This window comes from Alexandromys fortis, unplaced genomic scaffold, assembly GCF_014885135.2.
Source record: "Alexandromys fortis isolate MF-2015 unplaced genomic scaffold, M_Fortis_MF-2015_v1.1 scaffold_228, whole genome shotgun sequence".
In the NCBI taxonomy this organism is placed as follows: Eukaryota; Metazoa; Chordata; class Mammalia; order Rodentia; family Cricetidae; genus Alexandromys; species Alexandromys fortis.
Window position 1 is genome coordinate 717,232 of NW_026068115.1, and position 23,721 is coordinate 740,952.

General features: G+C 42.5%; 1 protein-coding gene across 12 annotated transcripts in view; it reads right to left on the bottom strand.

Moving 5' to 3' along the window:
* The window catches only part of Dennd1a (DENN domain containing 1A), a 552,823-nt gene that overhangs the window by 140,670 nt on the left and 388,432 nt on the right, over window positions 1-23,721 (bottom strand). For all 12 annotated transcript variants that reach the window (XM_050124870.1, XM_050124871.1, XM_050124877.1 and 9 more), the window contains one exon: window positions 10,729-10,854. In XM_050124870.1, the coding sequence (XP_049980827.1) occupies window positions 10,729-10,854 (126 nt within the window). The remainder of the gene's footprint in view (window positions 1-10,728; window positions 10,855-23,721) is intronic.

Below are 23,721 nucleotides of genomic sequence, written 5' to 3' on the forward strand. Positions count from 1 at the left end.
CACAGACTTCTTCCTGTCCCCGCTCCATCCCAACTGCATGTTTCAACACAGTCAACTGTTCCTCAGCCTTGGGAACACCACAATAGCCATTGCTGGTCCTCTCTGCCACTTTGAGTCCATCTCCTCTGTAATGTGTTCGCCCACTTCCTTTTATTAGCACCCCTTTCTGTTGTCCTGGGTTGGATTAATCTAACAAACTGATTAAGTTGCTGGACCTCGGGAACAAATGGCAGCCAATGGCCCTATGCTATGAAGGTTGGGAACTGGGTCTCAATATCACCTGTTGTCCAAAATTCTCTCTCTGATCAGACAAAAAAATCTTTTGGAAAAAGAACAAACTTGTTTTTTTTTTCTTCTGAGATTTACAGTCAGAACTTAGGTAAGAAGAACACAGCTAGTGTCCCGAGTCCATTGTCCATATCAGCCACAGCAGTGTTTCCCAAACCATTGAGAGGAGTTAAGAGTCAGATGGAATACATGGATGTGGCAAGGGAAGGGTTTTTGAAAAGCGCTGGGTCAAGCAAAATGAACCTCGTATTGTTTTTCTAAACAGTAGGGCTCCAGCATGATGCTCTGTAAATATATAAAACAGTTGCAGTAGGCGACAGGAATATTCATTCCAAAATCTGTGAGGTTAAAAGCCCATCAACCTCCAATTCTAGGAACGCTATTCTGGAGGTGCTAGATCACACATTGGGACTAAACCCTTTTCTGTCTATGCAATGCTCCTCCAAGACTCCCAACCCCCACATGTGCTGCTTCTTTCCTGCCCCTAAGGATCTCATCCAGGTGCTGGCCTCCCTGGGAAGCTACCCTTCCTTGCCACTTCCCACAGTACTCCATTCCTGAAGTTACGTCCTGACTGCAGCCCTACTGCTCATTTTTGGCCTCCACCCCTGTAATGTCCTTAAGACTAGTGACCGGGTCTTATTTGTTAGAGCATGCCGCTTGTATCTAAGGACAGGTTTGGTAGCTGGTTGGGGCCATTGAAAGTTCACACATTTATTTCCAGATTTTCAAATGCCTGTAGCATTTTCTACTATCAAGGTTTGATAATAACTGACTTAAAATTCACAAATTAAAATAAAAACTATGGTTACAGGGATCTTTAATAGATCAGAGTTTTATTAATGCAGTTACTTTTATTATAGTGAGAATAATTGCTTAAAAAAAAATCCTAAAATGAGCTGAGAACATGAGCATGGCTGATAAGCTGTTGTGAGGAAGCTTACCACTAGGTGTCAGCACAGGACAGGAGGGGAAGGCTGTATTCAAACTCATGTTTTACCTATTCATCCAATTATCACTATAAATATCAAATATTTAAACAACAAAATATTAGGCAATTAAAATTATTTATTAAGGGAATGTTTTTAAAAAAGAAATATAAAAATTTGACATTTCCCCTTTGCAGAATAGTTAATAAATGGTGTTATTTTAACCTGTATTTGTCAAGAAACATTCACACAGATTAGAGGAACTGACTCCTGAGAAAAACCAGCTCAGTTTTCTCAGAAAGGCTCCCAAACAGTATGTAACACAGACCATATGGTCATCCCCACTGTGGGGCAAAGAGCATGGCCCCCAGACACAGGCAGATGGAGGAGTGGGATTCTGGTTCTGCCATTCTGAAAAAGCGATACTTTCTGGCCTCAGTTTCCTGTCAGTAAAATGGGCTATCCCACTCTCCCTGTATGGTGACTGAAAAATGCAACAAAGGTCCTATCCTGTGTAAAAAGCCCCAACAGGATAAATGCCCCATAGTCTTTTCTTTTCCTTAAGACTAAAAGTGTTGATTTATTTAACAAAACTGCTTTGCAGGTCCCAAACAACAAATGCCATTGTAAGAGTTATAATCACTTCATTCATTTAAAGGATGGCTGTTGACAATATCCTAGGTATCAACCAGGTACCCAGGAACATGGCACCCCACTGCCTTTCGGGACCAGGCTTCCAGCTCCTCCTATGAGGTGGTGACAGACATCTACTGCAGAGCCTATCCCACTCCCTGCCCCCTGGAGCCTGACAGTATCCTCTGCTCATACTATGTCACACAAACATCATGGTGCCATGGACACTATAGGCCAGGTGCGAGAAAGAATAGCATGTCCTGCACATCAGAAGCTCATAGTGTGGCTATGCATGCAAAGCCACAGGTGGTTCCATACTGTCAAGTGTTATCATTGGAAATTAATCAGAAATATTTCCTTTTCAGGTCTCATTGAAAAGGCATAAGGTCACATAATGAGACTGTTTGATTTAAACATGGCAAACTGTAACCACTTCTGTTTGCCTCTGATTCTAACAAATATACAGCACTATTGTTGTCACAGTCAATCCTTGGGCCAAGCTCTTCCTGCACACATAACCTAAAAAGAGAATAAAGACTGTGCATGATTGCATGATAACATCACACATGATCCTTTTCAGACCCTAAATGGCTCTGGTCAGCTACCAGACAGTTGCTGACCAGGCCTTCGCTTTATGTTGACATGCTTGTGTGTATGTCAGCTTATGTCAGATGATGCTTTAGGTAACTCATCCCCCTCCCCCAAGACTGGGTTTCTCTTTATAACCCTGGCTGTCCTGGAACTCATTCAGTAGACTGGCCTCAAACTCAGAGATCCCCCTGCTTCTGCCTCCTGAGTGCTGGGATTAAAGGTGTGGAAAAAAAAAACCTAAGTGGCTCCACTAAAATATGACCTCCACTCTAAACATAGAAAGAGGGCATTCGTCCTCTCACCAGCAATCACCAGCTGGACATGTACTGATACTATGTGAGGGCCTGTTGAATCTACTGAAAGGAGCAACACAAGAGAGGAGGCAGGACCAACCATCAAATGAGATCAAGTCAAGGCCCAGAGCCCCGCTGATATCACCTGTAACATGCTGGTTGTAGTTCACCTTTTCAAGTGTTCTGGAGGTTCAGTGATGGGTGCACTTTGAAAATGCTCAGTCAGGCTTGATCACAACATTTAAGCACATTTCCTGCCAGTTTGCATCTTTTCACACTTAGGTGCTTACTCAATTGGGCAGCAGGTTACTAGAACAATGGTTCTCAGTTCCTCTGGAACTTGCTGTGTGACTCTGAGGTAGCAGCCTCCTGAGCTGTACTAGTGTCTGTGCTGTGGCCAATTTGGTGCCAGCACCCAACAGCAAAATCTCTCTTTCTTTCTTATGAAATAGAAATAGAAATAGAAAATAGAAATAGAAAAAAAAATGTTTCAATTATATTTTCTCTGATATATTTTAAAAACTGACTCTGGTGAATGTCTTCATCTTGAGCCATGCCTGCCTGAAAATGTTGGGAGCAACCACACAGTTGAACAAATAGCAAAAGCTTATTAAAGAAAGTCATTAAACATGGGATTTTGTTCAACTCTACTCGGTAGCATTTGAGATAAAAGATGTATTTCCCCTGTTAGCTCAAAAGTGAAAACTGGAATGGTCATGAGCTGTGTGAGCTGCATGGTTCCAGGTGTCCTGCTGTGCACACATGGACACCACTGTTCTGGAATGCAGCAGTCCCATTCTTTCCTCTTCCCACTTCACCTTCCTGTCAACCAGGAATGGCCAACTTTCAGCCAATATCATTACCAGCATTATTTTTTGAAATAATCATAAGTAGGTACTATTTCCATTTACAGACGAGAATTGTGAGAATCAAGACTTTCAAATACATCCACTAGTATGACAGAATCAAAGCCATGCTTTCCTTTCACTGGACCACCTTAGCTCCCTTACCACAGAGCTGCTGTGGTAACCCTAAAAAGCCCAGTGCTGGGAGCATCATTCTCTGCTCCATCCTCAGGATATGATCTTGAATTCAGATGACCAGTAGTTCAGAGGGAGGCAGAGGTAGAAGGGGAAAGGGAGGAGAGAGAGAGGGTGTGAGCACTAGCTTCTGAGAGCAGGAGCACCTTTCTTCAGTCCTGTTTTCTGCAGAGAACCTGTGCAGCTCAGGCTCTGGCTCTAACTCCCAGACTGCTTGTCCACACAAATGGGAAAACAAGACAATCTTTCACAAACTTTTCCTTCATGTCTGCACCACTCTGCATGCAATGAAAGCATGGGTTCTGTGAAGAAAACAATTTGGTAGTTCCACAGGGCTGAGGTGTGGCTCAGTGGAAGAGAATAGCAAGGATGTATAAAGTCCTGGGTTCCATCTCTGCTCCACAAATCAGACCAAACGTTAAACCTGGAATTAACCCAGAATGCAGCAACTCCTCTACAAGGTACAATGCTTGTACACATTCAATAGAGCTTTGACAAGAGCCAAGAGGCGAGACAATTCGCCTTTATAAAGCCTGGATTAACAGGAAGAGTCTGTGAGGTCAACAGAGGAAGGAAAAACACAAAGTGGTTTGCACATGCGTAGGCTATTATGGACTGAGCATGCTCATGCTCAGTCTTACAAACGGATGGCATTTTGGTATCTATTGCAACTTGGGTGAACCTTAAATTTATGTCACACGAAGTAAGCCAGACATAGGGACAAAATGGCACCTTCCCACTTCCTAGGGACTACAGAGGCTAGAAACAAGAAGTTACTGGATAATGCACACCCAGGATCTGTTGAGAGGAATAAGAGAATGTAAAAGCAGACAGTGGTGATGGCTGTACAGCCCTATGAACATAGCAACCCCTGAGCTATGTCATTTTCAATGGTCAGAACAACAAATCTTATATTTCGTACAACTGAAAAAGAATGTCTGAAGACAGAGTAAGAGTCCATTCCTAAGATGTGGGGAGGGTCACAGGGTCTGTACATGGCCATAGGCACCCATTCCACTCTATTGGTTTCCTCCTTTCTCATCTGTGCTGAAGCTTAGTGTCTTAAGTCTAAGTCCTTTTTGGCTCAAAATGGAAACATGGGAAATTAGTCACTACCCTATGAGTGCTCTAGGAGTCCATGTATACCACAGCCCATCAAAGATCCTTGGTATGTCCCACTCTGAGTCTCTCTCATGTGAATCAGCTGAAACTGGCCTTTACCCCACACTGGGACAGTTGGCACCCATAGTCTGGCTCCTGCACACACTTAAATTTCTTCTACCCAAGAGGCTTAGAAATAAGAATACCCCAAAGCTTTATTCACAGAGATGTTTGGTGGGGTATACCTAAAGTAATGAAAGCTGGGAACAACCTAACAGCCCAGCAGGGGAGTGTGGCCAGGGCAATAATGGCTGAGGCTTACTCAGTGTCATGCTGTGTAAAATGTACATGATGCCACATTCAATGTGGAAGAAATGGACTTTAACTTTTAATCTGCTGAGCTCTGGATACCCTTTGTATCATGGAAAACAAATAAATGCAATACCCACATGACTGGTGGGGTTGTAGTGATGTCTTAGTTTTTCTACTTAAGAATAATTTTCCATAGCTCAAAAGGTAAGCATAAATACAGGTTTCTCTATGTAAACCCAGGAGATGAACAATGTTACTCAAGCAGGATTCTGATGCACGTGGAATAGTTCCAACCTGCTGCAACACAGCCTGATGCATTCATGCTTGAAAGCCAAGCTATCAATCTGTCTTTATTTTAACTTCTATGGCCTTCAAGGATTTTTAGGTGAATAAATATGACTCAGCAGAATCATGTGCAAAAATAAGCGCTATAAGGTGGGTGGCACGAGTGTTGGTCACGGAGAACGTAGAAGCAAACTGAGCTGGACGCTTCATGTTTATACAGCTTGTTTATGGCATTCACCCCAGCACTATGGGCAGGATCTGGGCTCCTGTCATCTTAGGAAGGCAGGGTCGCGGATTAGCCCTAAGAGGGCATTACTAGCTAACTGAAAAAAGAGTACTTGTAATGTTTCACAAACATAACAAGCCACTTCTCCAGGTGCCAACATGCCCAGGTTCAACTCTTTGAGCAGGTATCTCCAGTACCCACAGTGGGCAAATACAGAGGATGTACCCTCATGTGCTCTGCCCTGGGGTGACTCCATGTAGAGAAGTTGAGAGTGCACAGAAACAACAAATCTTCAAAACCGAGGCCAGTGAGTTTCAAAAGGGATGGGTCAGTTTTGCTCAGATATCTGGATATCATTTTAAACAAAGGAGAAAAGCAGAATAATCTTTTAAAAAAGCATGCTTCTCTCTAGGAGGGAGAAGGGAGCCATTCAAGACAATTTGAGAACCATACTACTATCCTACTCTGTGAAAGTTGCATTCTTCCACCAAGCAGATAATGAACCCTTTGCATAGCAATTAAAATCATTTGTCTTTTATCTCCTTCTTGCTAAAAAGGACCCCAGCACTAACTAGTTAATCCCTAACACACACTGCTGCTCCCAGAGTTGCCTGGCAACTACCAGGAGGCGTGTCAGAGAGCAAGAAAAGGCCTAAATAAATGAGCTGGAGCCTGTGCTGGCTTGACATGGATAAAGAGGTTCTCCGAACAGGGCTTTTTGGATGCTTGTGGTTCTGTCATTTAAGTGGGAAAAAGGAGTTGGTTTGGCCAACATTGTTAAATACCCTGGGCTTTGCCACTGATGTTTTCCAGGTAACTGAAAAGTGGATCACATGCCCCTGTGATCTGTGGACACCTTCCCTCTTCCAGGGAGAAGCTAACTCCAGAGCCTCCAGATAGGACAGGGAATAATACATGCACATGGAACACAAGCCCGGGGTCAACCCCTGCCTCCAATACCACTTTGACATTCATATCTTTCACCCATTCTTCTATCTAATGGGTTAAAATACACTGGCTGACACCTACATTCTGGGCCATGGCTTATACTTGGCACAGGATGGAACATGTGAGAACCAATACAGACATAGGCCAGAGAGTGCAGTGGAAGAAACTGTCTTGGAGTTTCCTTCTGCTCTCCTACACTCTGGGGAGACACTGCCCAGGAGAGCCTCAGCCCCATCTGTAAAATGGACAAGGCAAAGTTCAGGTAAATTGGGTAGATTGTCGCTGGAAAGCCAGCTGAAGGTGAACTACACTCTGATTTGTGGAAAGACGCTGAGGAAGGATAGACACAGTTGTTCTCTCATCTTCTCATTTTTTGACTAAGGGAAGTCCTTTTTAAACAGCTCACCTGGCCCTGAAAAGACCCACCCATCCCAGGTTAGGCCCAGTATGAAGCAGCCTCAACAAGAGGGCCTTTTCCTTTCTTCTGATGCCAGAGAAAGGCACTCTGAATGTTTCCAGTAGGAAAAAACTCAAAAGGTTCTCAAGTGAGCTCTAAGCCATAGGCAGGAGCCTTTCAGGGGTGGTCCTTCTACACAGGCAAGCAGGGATCAACTGGCCCCGCAGTAGCTTCCCAAATACTTCTAGCTGGAGAGGAATCCTTGTGAGGAACAGGAGACAGGCTGGCTGTTCTGAGGCTGGCAGGCAGGCCCTGGGCTGGGCTTATTTAAGTTTCACTACAATCCTGCATGAAGCAGGCACTGCATGGAAAGAAACTAAGGTTCAGAGGTGTGAAGGCACCCTAGGTCACAGCTTTAGGAGCAGAGCAGACAGCAATGCAAGTGGTTGCTCTGAGTTCACCAGTTTCCTACTACCACAGAGCCCTGTTCTGGGTGGGAGGCCACCACACCAGTCTGAACAGCAACACTCAAATATGAAGAGCAGGCGTGGCAGAGGGGCCAGCAGAGACTCCTGGGCTACTGAGGGTCCTCTTCTCTGCAGGTTCTCTCTCAGTCTTTTGCTCCTCCACTCTGCTGTGTACCCAGTCACCCATTTCTTTTCTCCTCAGCACCAAAGCCTTAAATATTTTTGGATCCTTTGACTCAGTAAATCCATGCTAGGGAAAATGCTTAAGAAAAATCATTCAAATTATACATTAAGATTTAGGAAAAGATGATCTTATCAGTGTGACTTAAAATTTGGAAATCTCAACAAAAGTCAATAAAGGCCAGCAACAGGATAATGTGTGGTCCCTGGCCCTGATTTCAGATCACAGGAACTAGATAACAATCTGTCATTGAGCTTACATATTTACCCTTTTGGAAGCCTCCCAGGTAACTGTGGTCCAGAGGCTTTCATCAATGATATTTGATAAGAGATTTTATATGATGTAAAAAGTGCTTACTCATAACTAAAAGGCAAAAACGACTAGGAAATGGGATACTGGATTTGTCAAGGATACCTCAAAAGCTTTAAAGAAGTAAACAAAACTAAACTAAAACTCAAGACTCCAATCAAAATGAACCAAAAGCAAATAGAAGACAAGAGACACCACTTCAACTCTAGATGATGGGACCAGGGGGCTTATTTCTAGTTCTGTTTCTTAAAACATTTTAGCCAAGAACAAGTGCTGTTTATTTTATTTTATTCTCTCAGTGCAATAGTTAGAACTCAGGGCCTTGTGCATACTAGGCAGGCTTTCTACTACCGAGCTACATCTCCAACCTAACTATCTAGTCCTAACTAGGTAGATAATGCACATTATCTATCTATCTATCTATCTATCTATCTATCTATCTATCTATCTATCTATCTATCTATCTATCTATCTATCTATCTGTCATGAGTATGTGTGGGTGTGTCTATGTGCTTGAAGAGTGTTGTTCATGAGACTAGAAGAAGGTACCAGATCTTCTGATGCACAAATTACATACAGGTGGTTGTGAGTCACCTAATGTAGGTACTGGGAACTGCTCAGGTTTTCTATAAGAATAATATGCATTCTTAACTACTAAGCCATCTTTTTAGCTCCAATTGGTACAATTTTATAGGCATACAAATGGCTAAAAGATACGATCAATGGGAAGCATTCCTGTCCTGTAGCACTGTCTGCCCCATATCCCAGATCATTACCTAACATGCCATTCTTACAGCCTTGCAGTAGCTTTTCACATTCATGTGTGCTCTGCAGTCATTCTAAACAGTTTTGCAAGAGGACCTGTACTATTCCATTTTTCAGATGAGGAGAAACTGATATAATTAAATTTACAAGCTTAAAACCCACTTAGGTAACAAGGTGATCACTATCAGCACAACACTTAAATGGGAAACTTCAGGCCTTCTGGTTTTCCATTTTGCTTTACAGACAAAAGCTACTCTTGCACAGATGAATGAGAGTGAAAGCATGATGGTTCTGTCATATCTCATCGATTCTTAGATAAAAACTTCCCACTGAAACATGGATGTGTCTGATAATTGATGTCATGCTCTCTTTTCTTTAACACCACAGCAAAGGTACATCTACAACAAAGGAGTATCTTATGACCAAATGATAACATAGATTCAAGGAAATGTGCCACATCTACAGCCAAACCTGTATGTATGTGTGTGTGTGTGTATAATATTATATCTATAGTATGTATTACGCAGAGTTATACAGATACATAAGGCATCTTACCAATGTTTACTGTGAACATTAAGTCTTTGCCAATTCATTTCCATTACAAATCCCACTGATATGAATACCATGGTATCAGGCTTTCCCCTTTCTTACCAGAAGCATCACCATCCTCTCTCCTCTTCCCAATCTCAGGAGCCACTTGACATTATAAGCCATGTGCCTCCTATATTTCATCTATTGCTTGGTCAAGTCCTTTCTTCCACCATGGAAACTTCTCCTGGTATAGCCCAATATTGTCTGACTGCTCAAACCTGCCATCAGCATATCACATCTTCACTCAGAACAATATGCTCCTACAGAGTAAAGTGCACACTCCTAGACAACATCCAAGCCTCTGCCACATCTGGCTCAGTTCAACCTCCCACTCCAGACACAGGAGTATTGCCGCTAAGTCGTAATATGCTCAACAGCCCACATTTGCAGCATGGTAGGGCATTTCAGTTCTGTTCCTTCAAGCCTCACTCATCAGACCCCATGCAGGTCTCACCTTTCCTCTGACAAATTTTAGGGCTTGTGTGATGCTGACAGCAACCAGACGTGACAGGCAAGCAGGCTTATTCAAATTTTGCAGGTGAAGAAAGTAAAGTTTAACCTCATGGAGTGATTTTTTCAACTTTTATAAATCTAAGAAGTATAAAGCCATCCTTTAAACTCCTGGGTTTCTGCTCTTTAACCCAGAGCCTGTCAGTCAATCTCAACCAAAAACAACTACTCTGGGGGCTCATATGTCCAGCTCGTATCTAGCAACATGGATTCTAGAAATGCATGTGAAAACTATGAGGTAAGTACCAGGGTGAAAATGTGTCCAGCTTGCTGGGTCCAATCAACCCTGGAGAAATAGTGGGCCAGCTCTTCCACTCTCCTAGACAGGGGTGAGGACAACATTTTCCTTAATTATACCAACTCTTAACACTTGATTGGTTTGCCTGGGCCCAAGATCATGTCAGAATTGGAGCTGTGTGTTGCTGTCATTTAAACCATGATTATATATACAAGAGCCATCAAAAAGTGAATCTCTAGGATGAGGAGACCTTTTGAAAGACAGGGGGCAGTGAGGCATAGGACAAAATCATGAGCTTTGGAACTGTTGGCAAACCATTCTTTTCCCTGAACCCTTGGTGTTCTCATTTGGAAAGTAGAGCTAATTGTCACTATCAGTTGACCTGTGAACCTTCAGTGAGAGCTGGACAACCATGAAGGACCTGGCATGTGATTTAACACAGGCAGGGGGGTGCTTTCAAGTCTTCCCTTCACAGAAACAAAGGCCTCGTAAGACTCCTTCACCCAAGACCCTCTACTACACACAAACACACAACACACCTTCTTGAGGTGAACCAAGGATTTTTCATAGCCATCGGATCCCTAACCAAACATGGATGCTGTCACACGCGACGAGGCTACTCACCGGCTCAATTTTCAGTGCATTCCGGTAGCTGCCAAAGAAAGCAGCCTGGGCTTTGAGAAAGGCTCTGGCCACCCCATCGCCTGTGGTTGTAGAGACCTTCTTCAGCCTGTTCTTCAGGGAAGAGATCTGGTGACATGAGAAAGAAGACAGTGTGAGAGCAGGTTACAGAAGGACAGATGGCTGAGTCTGGCACCCAGGACAGGGTCAACTTGGTGGGAAAAAGTGTCCTCAGCATTAGGGCTTGCTGTGGTATATTTTATATATCTCTAAAAGCACTCATTTAGAGAATACACTTTGGTGGTCTAAGTGCTGCACTATAATCACAACCATCGAATTCTACAACATTTCACCACCTCCAGAAGAAACCTCATGTCCCACCCTCATCTGGACAACTATCTACCTTCCCTACCCATGCTGCATAAGTCATGTGCATGAAATTACAGGACCAGCAGGTAGTCACACATGACCAGATTCTTCCATGTATCACAATGCTGTTTTTTTTATAGTCATAGATATGAGGTCTTCATTTCTTTCTGTGGTTGAATAATATTCTATTGTACACTACATCTTATTTGCCAGTTTCTGCTTTGGGATGATGAATACTGGGTACTGGTGGCTATTATAAGGATTCATGGTACGGAGACAGCAGAGGTTTGGGTGCAAGAACCTGATTAGCAAAACTCTTCTGTTGCTGGAACTTGTGCAGTGAAGATCAGCTAAAAGGACTGGTGAAGTTACAGAGCACAATGCTAACACAGTCAGTCATTAAAATATGGTTAACTAAGTAAAGGGAATACTTCTGTGAGGTTGCTATATGGATGGGTCATTTGCCTGGACTATAATAAGGCCAGAAGGTACAGGAACAAGTGCCAGGGGCCAGCTACTATAAAGTGAGGGATAAGAGAACACAGTCTCTATCTGAAAGTAGTTAGGCATCTATCATAGCATGTATGTGTGTATGCGCATGCACATTGAGTGCACATGTACTGCTCTGCTGTGCTTCCCTTTCTGGGATCACAGACTCAAAGGTGGCAGTACTGAAAGCCCCTGAGGGTCTCTTGACCCCAGGTAGGTTCTGTCATGGATTTTCAACATGAGAAAAAAAGTATGAAAAAATATGCTTTACTAAAATGTTAAAAAAATAATTACCTATTCCACACCCCCCCCCCAATAATAAAAACCTTGTCCCTTTTGAGGACAAGGATGACATTTCCATCCTTTGAAACAGTGCCTGTGCTGTCACTCTTCTGGTTCCTCAAAGGCCTTGGGCCACCTGTGCTGCGGATTATTCCTCACTTAACCTTCCCTGGCCTTTCCCTTTCATTCAGAAGGTGTTTAATTACCTTGGATTCACAAGCTGTACTTCAGGTGAGCCTCTCCTAATGGCCTCATTACCATCTTAAACAAAGAAGGAGTCACTGATGGTAACTGAGCAAACAGAAGAGAGCTCCTTCCTGTCTGCCCCTGTTGGTCTGAAGCTAACCAAGTGGTCCTGGGCTCCTGACACCCCACGAGCACCTAGGCCAAGACTTCTAAAGACCTTGTTCATTCTGAGCCATGGTGAAGCTTTTGTCTTGACCTGACAGCACTTCAAACTTTTAAACTGCAAGTCTATGTGTACCTAATAGCTCAGAATTGCATTCTGTCTCTTAAATAAAAGCAAGGGAAGAAAATAGAAGGATTAAATAACTCGCCATCATACATCTAAAGCTGAACTAGCCCTGAGTGTTCCTGGGGTGCTGGTCAAATCATTACATAGGGGGTTTTCAGGGGTAATTTGGGGTAGAAGAAGTATCAGTGAGGATAGCTTCCTCCTTTTAATCAGTTGCCACAGGAGGAAGACAAAAAACAAAGGGAAGAGGGCACAAGGCTGTCTCAACAGTTCCTCGCCACTGCAGCCCTCTTCCTCTGCAATCTCTCTTGGGCACTGCAGCACAATTCAGCCAGCTCCTGAGCCATAGACCAGATCTACACCTCTTCATCCCTGCGCGGAGCTGCACACATCTCATCAACACCATCCCAAACCTGCCCTCACCTTTCAATGAACATGACTTTGGCCCTGTGAGGTACAGCTCAGTTCACTCTCTGGGTGAGCTATCTGCTTTTACTTTCTTCTCAATGCCATCTATCTATGGCTGTCCTAGTAATCTTGTAAATAATCAAATACAACCATTTTAATCCTGGACCAAATCCCCTGGCCATGTTAAGAGGAGGTGAAGCCAGTATCCAGGGCTACCGTGACCACACTACTTACTATTTAAAAATGCTCCTTGTCAGAAAAGAATTTCAGATGCACAATGGGACAGATTCAGACATAAAAGACCTCTAAATGGGAGAGAGTGTTTAAAAAATGTAGTAGTCTTGGGAGAGAGAAGAAAAGAGTATAGACAGTTACAAAAAGAAATGCTTTAAAAAATAAAACAAAGTCTTTAACAAGACAGTAAAAGTAATATAAGAGTATGACAATCATAGATTAAAGGAGTAAAGAAAAATAAGCCATGTAAAGATGGAAAATACACAGAAAGTCTGGGTTATGCATATTATTGTGTTTTCTTTGAATTTTTTGACTTGCAGAGAAATATTTGATCCTGGGGGCTGCTAAGCTAAACCAACATGTATATTTTAACTTCATTATATTTTGACCTCAAAAATTGGGTCTAAGGATATGTTGCTTTGGAAAAGAGGTTCTGCTTTTGTTTCCACAGAAGATAAGAACCTGTGGATTCCTTCCAGGCTAATGTGGTTTGGTGGAACAAGACCCCCCAAAAGATCTCCATGAACCCTAAAAATGTGTCACCCAACAAATAGCATGAAGCAGTTTGGAGAAAGCTACATCCAAATTCCCAAAATGATTGTTTATAAATGTTTGTTTTTATTTAAAGGAGGCTAATTTTAAATAATTAATAATCATAAACAATTTAAAAAATAGGGGGATATGATATAGAAAATTTTGTATTGGTATGGATCTTGGTTTATTGATACAAATTTAAGGTCAACTTTGTTATATGTATATTTCTGCTCTTGATTAAGATACTGTGTTTGTGCAGCTCATTTAAAAATGTAATGTATAATTAAGAAATACAGGTTAATAGATAGTCATCTGTAATAGTCAAGCTTGTAGTCATGTTAGTTAGGTTTTCAAGATGAACAGAGATATAATTCAGATAAGTATTTTTCAAACCTTTCAAAGACTTATAGAATATGGCATTTAAACGTTTTAAGAACTTAGGACTTTTCATGACAATGAGACACATCTGCTCCTGGCAGCACCAATCTACTTCAAGAGGATGATGGGCATCAAAGAGGATCCTTATGGAGTTTGCTAGCCATTTGGGCAAGAAATTGCTCTTGCCTGGACTGCCTGATGGTATGCTGAATGAACTGGACATGCAGGACCCACAGAAAAATGACTGCTAAAGTTGCCTAAAAAAGGTAAGACAGTCCTTCAGGGTTCCTGCTATATAAAAGAGTCAGCATGACATTCTGCAGGATATAAAAGAAAGTGACTGACAAACTGCCAATACAGGCAAAACTGTCTTTAAAATTTCCTGCTTCATGGAAAAGTCTGCTAGATACTATGGGCCTGTAGGCTGAAGATGGATGCCCCAATGTTACAAAAGAACTTTGGGTGACTGTCCAGGCAGCGAGATGTCTCTGTCAATTTTAGAGTTTTAGAAGTTGCTTACAATGTACTTCCTGTTTACTTAGAGAGTATTATATCCTTCTGGAGTCTTTTATGGAGTTAAAGAATAATTACAGTTTTCCTTAGTTATGATAAAAGATAAAGTAGATTTAACTATTGTAATTTTAGTTTTTGCTTGATACCTGTTTTGATATATGTACTTTTACTATGTTAAAGTTAAAAACCTTCCTTTTTAATTAGACAGAAAGGGGAGGTGATGTGGGATTCCTCTCTGTATGCGGTGAATACCATTAGTCAATGAATAAAGCTGCTTTGGGCCTATTGCAGTGCAAAATAAGGCAAGGAGGGAATTCTCAGCAGACAGAGGAAGAGAGAGTAGGCGGAGTCAGGGAGAAGCCATGTAGCCACTGCAGGAGACAGATGCTGGATGAAACCTTACCAGTAGGCCACAGCTACATGGTGATACACAAATTAATTCAATGGGTTAATTTAAGATATAAGAGCTAGCCAATAAGAAGTGTGAGCTAATAGGCCAAACAGTGTTGTAATAATACAGTTTCTGTGTGGTTATTTTGGGTCTGGGCAGATGCGAAACAAACAATCAGCCTCCACAAACACCTGGCATCTGGACCTTCCCTATCACCAGCTTAGACAAGGCTGGGCTGCTTAGACAAGGCTGGGCAGGCTGTCCTACTGGCTCATTCCTACCTGCCTTGATTGACCTTATACTGGACCCACTGATACGAAATCATTCTTTGGTTTAGCCCATGCATACAGACTTTGTCTCTTGTCCCTGCTCATCCTGTTATGGACATCTACTTACTCTTTAAAAGACTGTCCACATCTGTATGATCAGGGTTCATGAAATGATCACAGCTTTAAGATAAAAGTACTGTATGTTGGAAGTGGCAGAATTCCAAGCCAACATGAAAAGACATTTTCAAATGGTGGTGGTGGCACAGGGGAGTGGAGGTGGGATGTGAATGGCAATGGATGGGATGGGGGACTCAAGCTGAAGAACAGTGTATATAGCATGAATCATTTATTAACTCATGTAAATACATACATGTGCAGTAAAAACCAGAAACGTCATGTACCAACGGTTAACTATGTAAGGATGCTTTCACTTTGTTCTATAAAATTGATTGTTTTGATTATTTTTTATAAAAAGCATGTTATTTTCATAATAAAGAAGTAGAGTGAGGGGGCTGGAGAGATGGCTCAGAGGTTAAGAGCACTGACTGCCCTTCCAGAGGTACTGAGTTCAATTCCCAGCAACCACATGGTGGCTCACAACCATCTGTAATGCCCTCTACTGGCACTATATATGAATACTGTATACATAATAAATAAATCTTAAAAAAAAAGTAGAGTGAGGTATTTTTAATAGTCAAATTAGTCATTGCCTTGTGGTAAGGGAAAGGGAATCCAGATGCCCCCCCCCATCTGTGAAGCCTCTTTTGACCATTACGCTAGGCCTGTAGACCATGTAGGTGATTCTGCCATGAGCTGCTGTCTACTACATTTCTTGCTAGTGCCAGAACCCCCATTGCAGCACTCTCTGTAGAATGAAAGAACAAGAAAGTAAGCTTTAGAAGGGCATTACAACAATAGCTTTGCTTGGAAGAATATCAAGCTAGGACCACATTCTTCATGGTTAGGATCTGATCTCAGCTGGAAAGGACTCATGTTGGGGAAGAGGGGACAGACTGACACCCATCCATTGAATGAGATTTAGCTCAGTGATAAGGCAAACAAGCATCTGCACATCTGCACAATAAATGAATAGAAGGGAAGACACAGGGAGCAGTCAGTCACAGTAAGTAGAATGACATGGGCTTCGCTCAGCCTACCTCTTCACTGTGTCTTTGTGCTAGATCCCCAGTCTCTGTCAGGTCTCTTGGCTTCATCAGCTTCCCATTGACTCTTAAGGCTATAGTACAGAGGTGCAGTCTGCTTAGCTAAGGCCTGGGACTAGTAACCTACCTTCCTACTTTTTCTACCTGTTGAACTTCAGTTCCCTTACATTGGCCATTCATGAACTTTGTAGGGATTTAGGTACTATGAACTGGTAATGGGTGTAGTAGTCTACCTGACATTTTGTTTTGTCATCAGTCCAAATGTTATCTTCTACCAGGACTACTGTAACTGTCTTTAAGCTGGTGTTTCCTTCTCTATTTTTCTTCCAAGTCTAATCCATCCTTGATTGAATAATACTCAGGAAAAAAAAAAAGGTGACTCATGACACTCTCTGAAACCTTCAGGGGCTCCCTACTCTAATATAATTAAGTCCAAATTCCAAAGCCCTCCATAGCTTGTTAGCAAAGTTCTACTCCCAACTTTGCTTTCTACTTTGTGAGGCTTCAAATCCTATTACTAATTTTCTTTACTGAAACCTATAACAAAATCTACAATAATATTTTTTGTTTTAAAAAGTCATCAAACTTCTGTGTGGCCCCTTATCAAACCCTGTAGATCCCTCTCAGGGCTCATAAGCCATTGTTGGTACCCAATGCTGAAAACATGCTGGAATGGAGCTGCAAAGAAATGGATGAGGCGAGTTACTTCTAATTCCAGTTTCCAGCATTCAGTAGAAATGAGCTCACTAGTGGTTAAAAGGGGGTTCCATATCCTATATATAACAATCTATTATCTCAGTTTTTATCTTTTTTTTTTTTTGAAAAGGGTCCCTCTATGTAGCATTGACTGTCCTGGAACTATGCAGACCAGGCTGGCTGGTAACTCACAGAGATCTGCCTCTGTTCCAACCCCACCCCCTTCAATTGTGAGATTAAAGGCCTCTGGTACCATAGCTAACTTCCTTTAGCTCTTATATAACAGCAGACTGCAGGTCTTTGTCCCCCGAAGGGGTAGGATAACCCTGCAACAGCTAGCAGCATCTAGCAACATCTCCTCACTTGGTTGCAACTTGTGGCCTAGGGCTGGGAGAGTTAAGATGGCATACTACAAAATATATTCTTAGCCACCTCTTGCCACTAGTTCTGATGTCTTAAGATATTTCAGTCATTTTGCTATTGCTCTGAGGACACAGTCCTAGCAAGGCCTAGAACTGTGTAGTTCAGATGAGGTTTCCCACTTCCCTCATTATCCTTGAGATCTAGTTTCACTGTCTTCTCTCCTATCCCAGGACTTTTTGTATGGACTATTTCCTATTTGAAGTGCTCTCACTTACCATTACATTACTCTCTTAACCTATAATTTGGAAATTTCCAACCAAGTTTTATAGAATGATGGGAATGATCCATCTCTTGCCCAATGCTGTTCAAAAGTAGATTGCTCAGAGCACTTGAAATGTGTCCAGTACAACTGAGAAAGGTTGTATTTTACTTTATTCAATTTGAATTTACACGGCCACAAGTGAATAGTGGCTACCATACTGGGTGGTGCAGGGCTCTGTTCAAATGCTGCATCTTCAGTCTGATTCCACACACTAGACCATGGTTCTCCTGCTATGTGCTTCACTGTACCTTCTCTCCACCATCACACAACAACGAGTAGACAATTCAGGCCTGTCTCTTCTAATAGACTGACCAGTTTAGGAAGGTAGGACTAAGGTCTTCCACAGGGCAGGCATAGCATCTGACTAGAAACACAGTTCTCAAGTCTGGCTCAAGCCAGTCTGGGCAGAAGCCTTGTACAGTGGCTGTACTAATTGCTGGGGTATGAACTGGAGTCCAGAGGGATAGGGAGTCATATTTTCCCCCCAAGCAAACTGATTGTCCTCCTTTCTTTTCTTTTGTGTTTCAGTTTTTCAAGACAGGGTTTCTCTGTAGCTCTGGAGCCTGTCCTGGAACTCACTCTGCAGACCAGACTGGCCTTGAAATCACAGATATCTGCCTGCCTCTGCCTCCCAAGTGCTGGGATTAAAGGCATGTGCCACCACTGCCCAGCTGTCCTCTTTCTTGAATAAACTATACATTAAGACATTAAGAGTTTGTTTAAAAAATGCCTGGGGAATGGCTGGGTACAGAGGGCAGAGTGACTTGTTTTCTCCACTGCAAAGAAGAGAAATATACTAGCTCACTTTGCTCTCTTCCCACTAGCTGCAAATAAATAAACAAACAAAAAAATAAATAAATACCTTTGTTAGTCTATTTAGTTACTGGAGAGTACACTGGCTGAGGTCCAAGATCGATGCTGGTGTCTTTCTTTACAGTCCTGCACCCTTGTTTTGGTGTATATATGTGTATATGTGAAGGTGTCTTCACTGATCACTTTCCACCTTGTTTCTCAAAGAAAGGTCTCTTGCTGCCTCTACAACTCACAGATTTGGTTAGTCAAGCTAGCAAACTTGCTTTGAGGAATCCCTTCTCCACTACTTTGTACACTGATACTACAAGTGGGCCACCAAGTCCTCCTGGATTTTATGTGGATCCTGGGGATATAAACACTTTAATTGGTTGAACCACCTCCCCAACCCAGCCACCTTATTTTGAGACAGTCACTGAACCTGTCTGGCTATACTGAATGGACCCTAAGTCTCAGGGACCCTCCTGTTTCTGCCTTCCCAGCTCTCACATTACTTGTATGCTACAGTCATTGGCTTCTTTAAGTGGTTCCTGGGATCCTAACTCAGGTCTTCATGTTTATCTACTGAGCCATCTCCACAGCCCCTGTCTAATCTCTCTATCCCTTTGTTGGTTCTTTGTCTCTAGTCTGACGCAGAAAGTGTTGGCATGTGAGGGTGATCTCATAGCACTCTCTTTCCAGTGATAACTTCTGAAAGAACTATGGACCCATCAAGAAAGAAACAGGAACACCCTGCTAGTAAGTAAATGATACAGCAAATATCCACATGCCCAACATCCAACGAAGACCAGAAAAACTCGGTGAGATAGGAGCTGTCAACCCCATTACACAGATGAGGACACTGAGACTTAGACTTCCATTTCATACATAGTCCAGTGGTGGGCAGAAGCCAGAGTCAAGCCTGGGTCTGTTCTACCCACTACCTGTGCTAGCCTGTTAATTTTCACTGCTACCAGGGTTTCTTAGGGCAGCAATTGCACTTATCCATGGCACTGGCTTACTGTCTCCCAACCTAATGCATCTCCATTACTGCTTTCTCTCATTTCCCTGTTTCTATTTCTTTCTTAAGAAGATGGTTGGACCTTGACCTCAGTTGGGTTTAATTGTGTCTTCTGCATCCCATTTTCCCCACAAAGCCCTCAGTTCTCTGTGGGGAGTGTAGGGCTATGCTAGTGATGCAGAGCTCTGCGGTGATGCCGGTGATGACATCTCTGTTCCCCCTCTCTCCTGACAACTCATGGGCTACATGTAAGTCAGAAAGCTGGCAAGAGTCCTAATTTTAACCAGCTTTTCATCAGACAAAAAGGTCAATTTTCATTATGTGAATGCTTATTTCACTATGCTACAATGGCTCTGGTGAGTATCCTGTGAAAAACTCTCAAATCCTTAGAATGTTATTCTTAGAATAAAAAATATAATTTAAAAGCAAAACTAAGAGACTCCTACTTTCAGTAGCTATTAAAGAAAGTCCAGGTAGGATCTAGTATACACACATGCACTCCAGCCCCTTTCCACACACTGAATTTGAAGACCTTGGCATCCAAGAGAAAAACTCACAGTAGCCAAGATACTTGCACTTTCCTACCCTTCTACTCATTTGCAAAATTCACTTGCTCCAATCCTTTCCTTTTTTTGTCTGGAGTAAGTGAAATTGTCTTTGTTTTTTCTATAAAACAATTCAGCTTTAATACTACACACACACACTACACACACACACACACGCAATGAAGCTAAAAAATCTTATACAAATTACTGAAGATTAAAGGATCTGTGCTCAAAGTGACATTTATTTATACTAGTAGGTAGCTACTCAATAACAAGATTATTTCTAACCAAACATGTGCAAGTGTATGTGTGTATGCTTTGGGGGGAGTATTTTCAAAGCAGGGCTCCCTGCCCCAAACTCCTGGCAGGCCAGGATTAAAGGTCAGATTTAAACCATCACCATACTTCACAATGCAATCTGTGCAGTGCTGCGTAATGAAATGGTTCAGTAAAGGTGCTTGTGAAAATTCTTTTAATTAGGCCTAAGGCTTTTCAGTTGTCAACGTGAATAAACCAAGAAGCATTCTCTTGCAAACAGAACACACAAAATAAAAATGGAATTTGCCTTTGAAAAAAAAATCAAAGGTGCTTTCAAAAGGAAAGTTAGGCACTTAAAAAAAAAAAAAACAACATAACCTCTATCACTTTTTAAAACTACCAACATTAACAACAAACAGACTAGGAAACAAAAGCAAAGGAGGACTCAGATTTCTCATCACTACTATCCAACCCTAATGAAAAGTCCTTAGAAAAAGACCTCAGTTGACTACAAATGTTTGTCAGAAGACAGGATGACTTTCTTCAAAGGCAAAGTCTGTTTTACCCATTCACTGTAAGGACTGTACTACATCAGTGAATGTGCCACAAATGGTAACTGCAAACTAAATGACACCTACTAAGAGCATGTCTCAGTTCACTACAAGCGAGCTGAGTTCAGACCCAAGGATGAGCATTATCACGGCAGGAGCATCCCTAAAAAGTGCTTTTTTCTTTTCTTTTCTTCTCTTCTCTTCTCTTCTCTTCTCTTCTCTTCTCTTCTCTTCTCTTCTCTTCTCTTCTCTTCTCTTCTCTTCTCTCTCTCTCTCTCTCTCTCTCTCTCTCTCTAATTGTTACACTGACCAAACATCAAGACTATCAAAGCCCCTAGAACAGTGCCTGGCATACAGCAGGTGCCTAACAGATAGTGGTTTTCTTCTATATTAGTCCAACTCCAAAGCCAAAATTACCCAATTGTAGCATCAAAAAAGAATAATGGGTTCACAATGAACATTTTCTAGGGCATCAATTACTGGAATGTCATTCATGATGCTGGGCTTCGTGATTTTATTTGGTGAGCCAAACTCAGTATGTATTTGGGAGTTAATGAAGTGCTTGGTGTTTACCAAGATAATAACAGAGTTTGTCTCAGCAACAAGACAGGGCTGAAGGGATATGGATTTCCATGCTCAGGAAGGCAGTCAGGCCGGTGGTGGATCACATGGGTGCATCCACACAGAGTGAGCTATCTCCCAAGGGGATCTGGGCATCTCTACCTCCTCAGGGGAGGGAAGAAAACAGGAAGTGGGGTGGGGGTGGGAAGTGCATGTAATAGAAGTGTTTCACAGTGTCCCTGCTGTGATGAACAACTTGATCCACTTACAGTTCCAAACACATGATGCATAAAAGAGCTGACAGAAATTCAATTCTTGCAAAGAAAAGCATCTGCTCTCTAGTGGGAACGGCCAAATATTAAGCAGTTTTAAGGCAGGGCAGAGACCTGGAGGAGCACACTTCATTATCTAGATAGCACAAGTAAGGAAACGAATAGGATTACAAAGCAAGCTGAGGAACCAGCATTCCAAGCATTAATTACCCCGAGTAAAATGATTCACGTTAAATCTTTGTTACAACAAATATTAAACCCAGCTGTGTTTATGTAGCAGTTGTGAAAAAGGAGGAAAAAAAGAAATCCATGTACAATATCTGTGAGCTCTGCCAGTTAATTGAATTTGCTGGCAGCACTTCCTCCATGGTGAGCCAAACATCCTCAAAGATAAAATGTAGCTTTAAACAGACCTGGGGAAAGCGGAATCAAGAAATTTCAACCAATAAAGCACAACTCTTTACTGGTATAAAAGTGAAGTAAAATTCAGTAATGAAAGGAAGGAAGTCTCTTAAACATTTACGGCATTCCAAAGCTCGGAGTTGTGGTTTACTGCTGAGGGCTCTTCTGATGTCCCACAGTGCTCCTGCCCCGGCGTCTTTAATGAAGCCCATAAAGTCCTCTATTGTCGACAAATCATACACACACACACTGGCCAAGGTGTGCTAGGTCATGATGCTCCTTTGCTTCCTGCTTGGAATGTACAAATGGAGTGGCCACTGGTGGTGGGCAGCTGCCCAGTGTAGAACAAAGACAATTCCTTAAAATCAGAAGGGTTGAAGGAGTGTATGCTGGTCAGAGGTGACACCATTCATGCAACTATCCCCCACACTCAAGTCATATATTTGTTGATGTGGGACAGAGGGAAGCTTTGGCCAGATTTTGGGAAGTTGAGAAACAGTGAAAAGTAGGATTCCCTTACCAATGGGATACATCATAGCATGGAACATGGCAAACCACTGGCTTTTTTTTAAGCTCATTTCCCACTGCCCCCCATTTGAAGTCCAAATTTGTGCTTTTGACCACACCTACTCTGGTCCTTCCTCTACTTCTTGGTCTCACCTTTGGTCCTTCTCGCATGTCTCTTCTGGCTGTGTTAGACTGTGATGCTCTTCCCCATCTTATCTTGCACATGGATAGCTCCAGCACTCAGTCCCATCTTCCAGTTAACCTCACCTTTTGCTGGCAGGATGGTGACCACTTCTTATTTGTTTTTAGGTACAGGTGTCCCCAACACACTGAGTATACATCCAAAAACCTTTGGCTGAACAAATAAAGGATGAAAATGTCCATTCCTAAAGTGGCCACATGATGGAGGAAGGTCATTGAGCAATAAAGAAACTGCTTGGCTGGCCCTGATAGGTTAAAGCATAGGTGGGAGGAATAAACAGAATAGAATTCTGGGAGGAAGAGGAAGTGAGGTCAGACTCTGCTCTGCTCCCGCAGAGACCCGACAGCTCTGCCCTCCGGAGCAGAGACGCCAAGCTCTGCTCTCCCAGGCAGCTCCAACCCAGGATGGATGGAGGCTAGAATCTTCCCGGTAAGCGCACCTTGGGGTGCTTACACACATTACTAGAAATGGGCTAGTCCAGGTGCAAGAGTTAGCCGAGAAAAGGATAGATAGAAATGGGCCAAGCGGTGTAAAAATGAATACAGTTTGTGTGTTGTTATTTTGGGCATGAGCTAGCAGGTGGCCGGGGTGCTGGGGACGCAGCCCCGCCGCTTCTTATTTCAACAGCCACAGATTTATTTGACTAGACATGCCTGGGGCTCCCATGGACAGAGGCAAACTGCTGGTATAAAATGAAGGGGGGTAGAAGGGTGACAAGAGATGAGGCAGGAGAGGTCAGCAGACTGGACTCAAAAGAGTTCTATGTGGCCTTTTAACTTCACACATAGAAAAATGAGACACCATCATAGGCCTATGAATCAGGGAGTGGTACTTGTGTGCTGGAGTCGTCACTGACAACATGAGAGTAGGCTGTAACTGGAGAAGTAGGGATAAAACGAGCCATCCAGCTATCCACTAGCTCACACCAACTAGCCTGTGACCTCATGGAGAAGAGTGGCATCTTTATCGTAAAACCTGGACCATAGTTGGTGCTACCTAAAT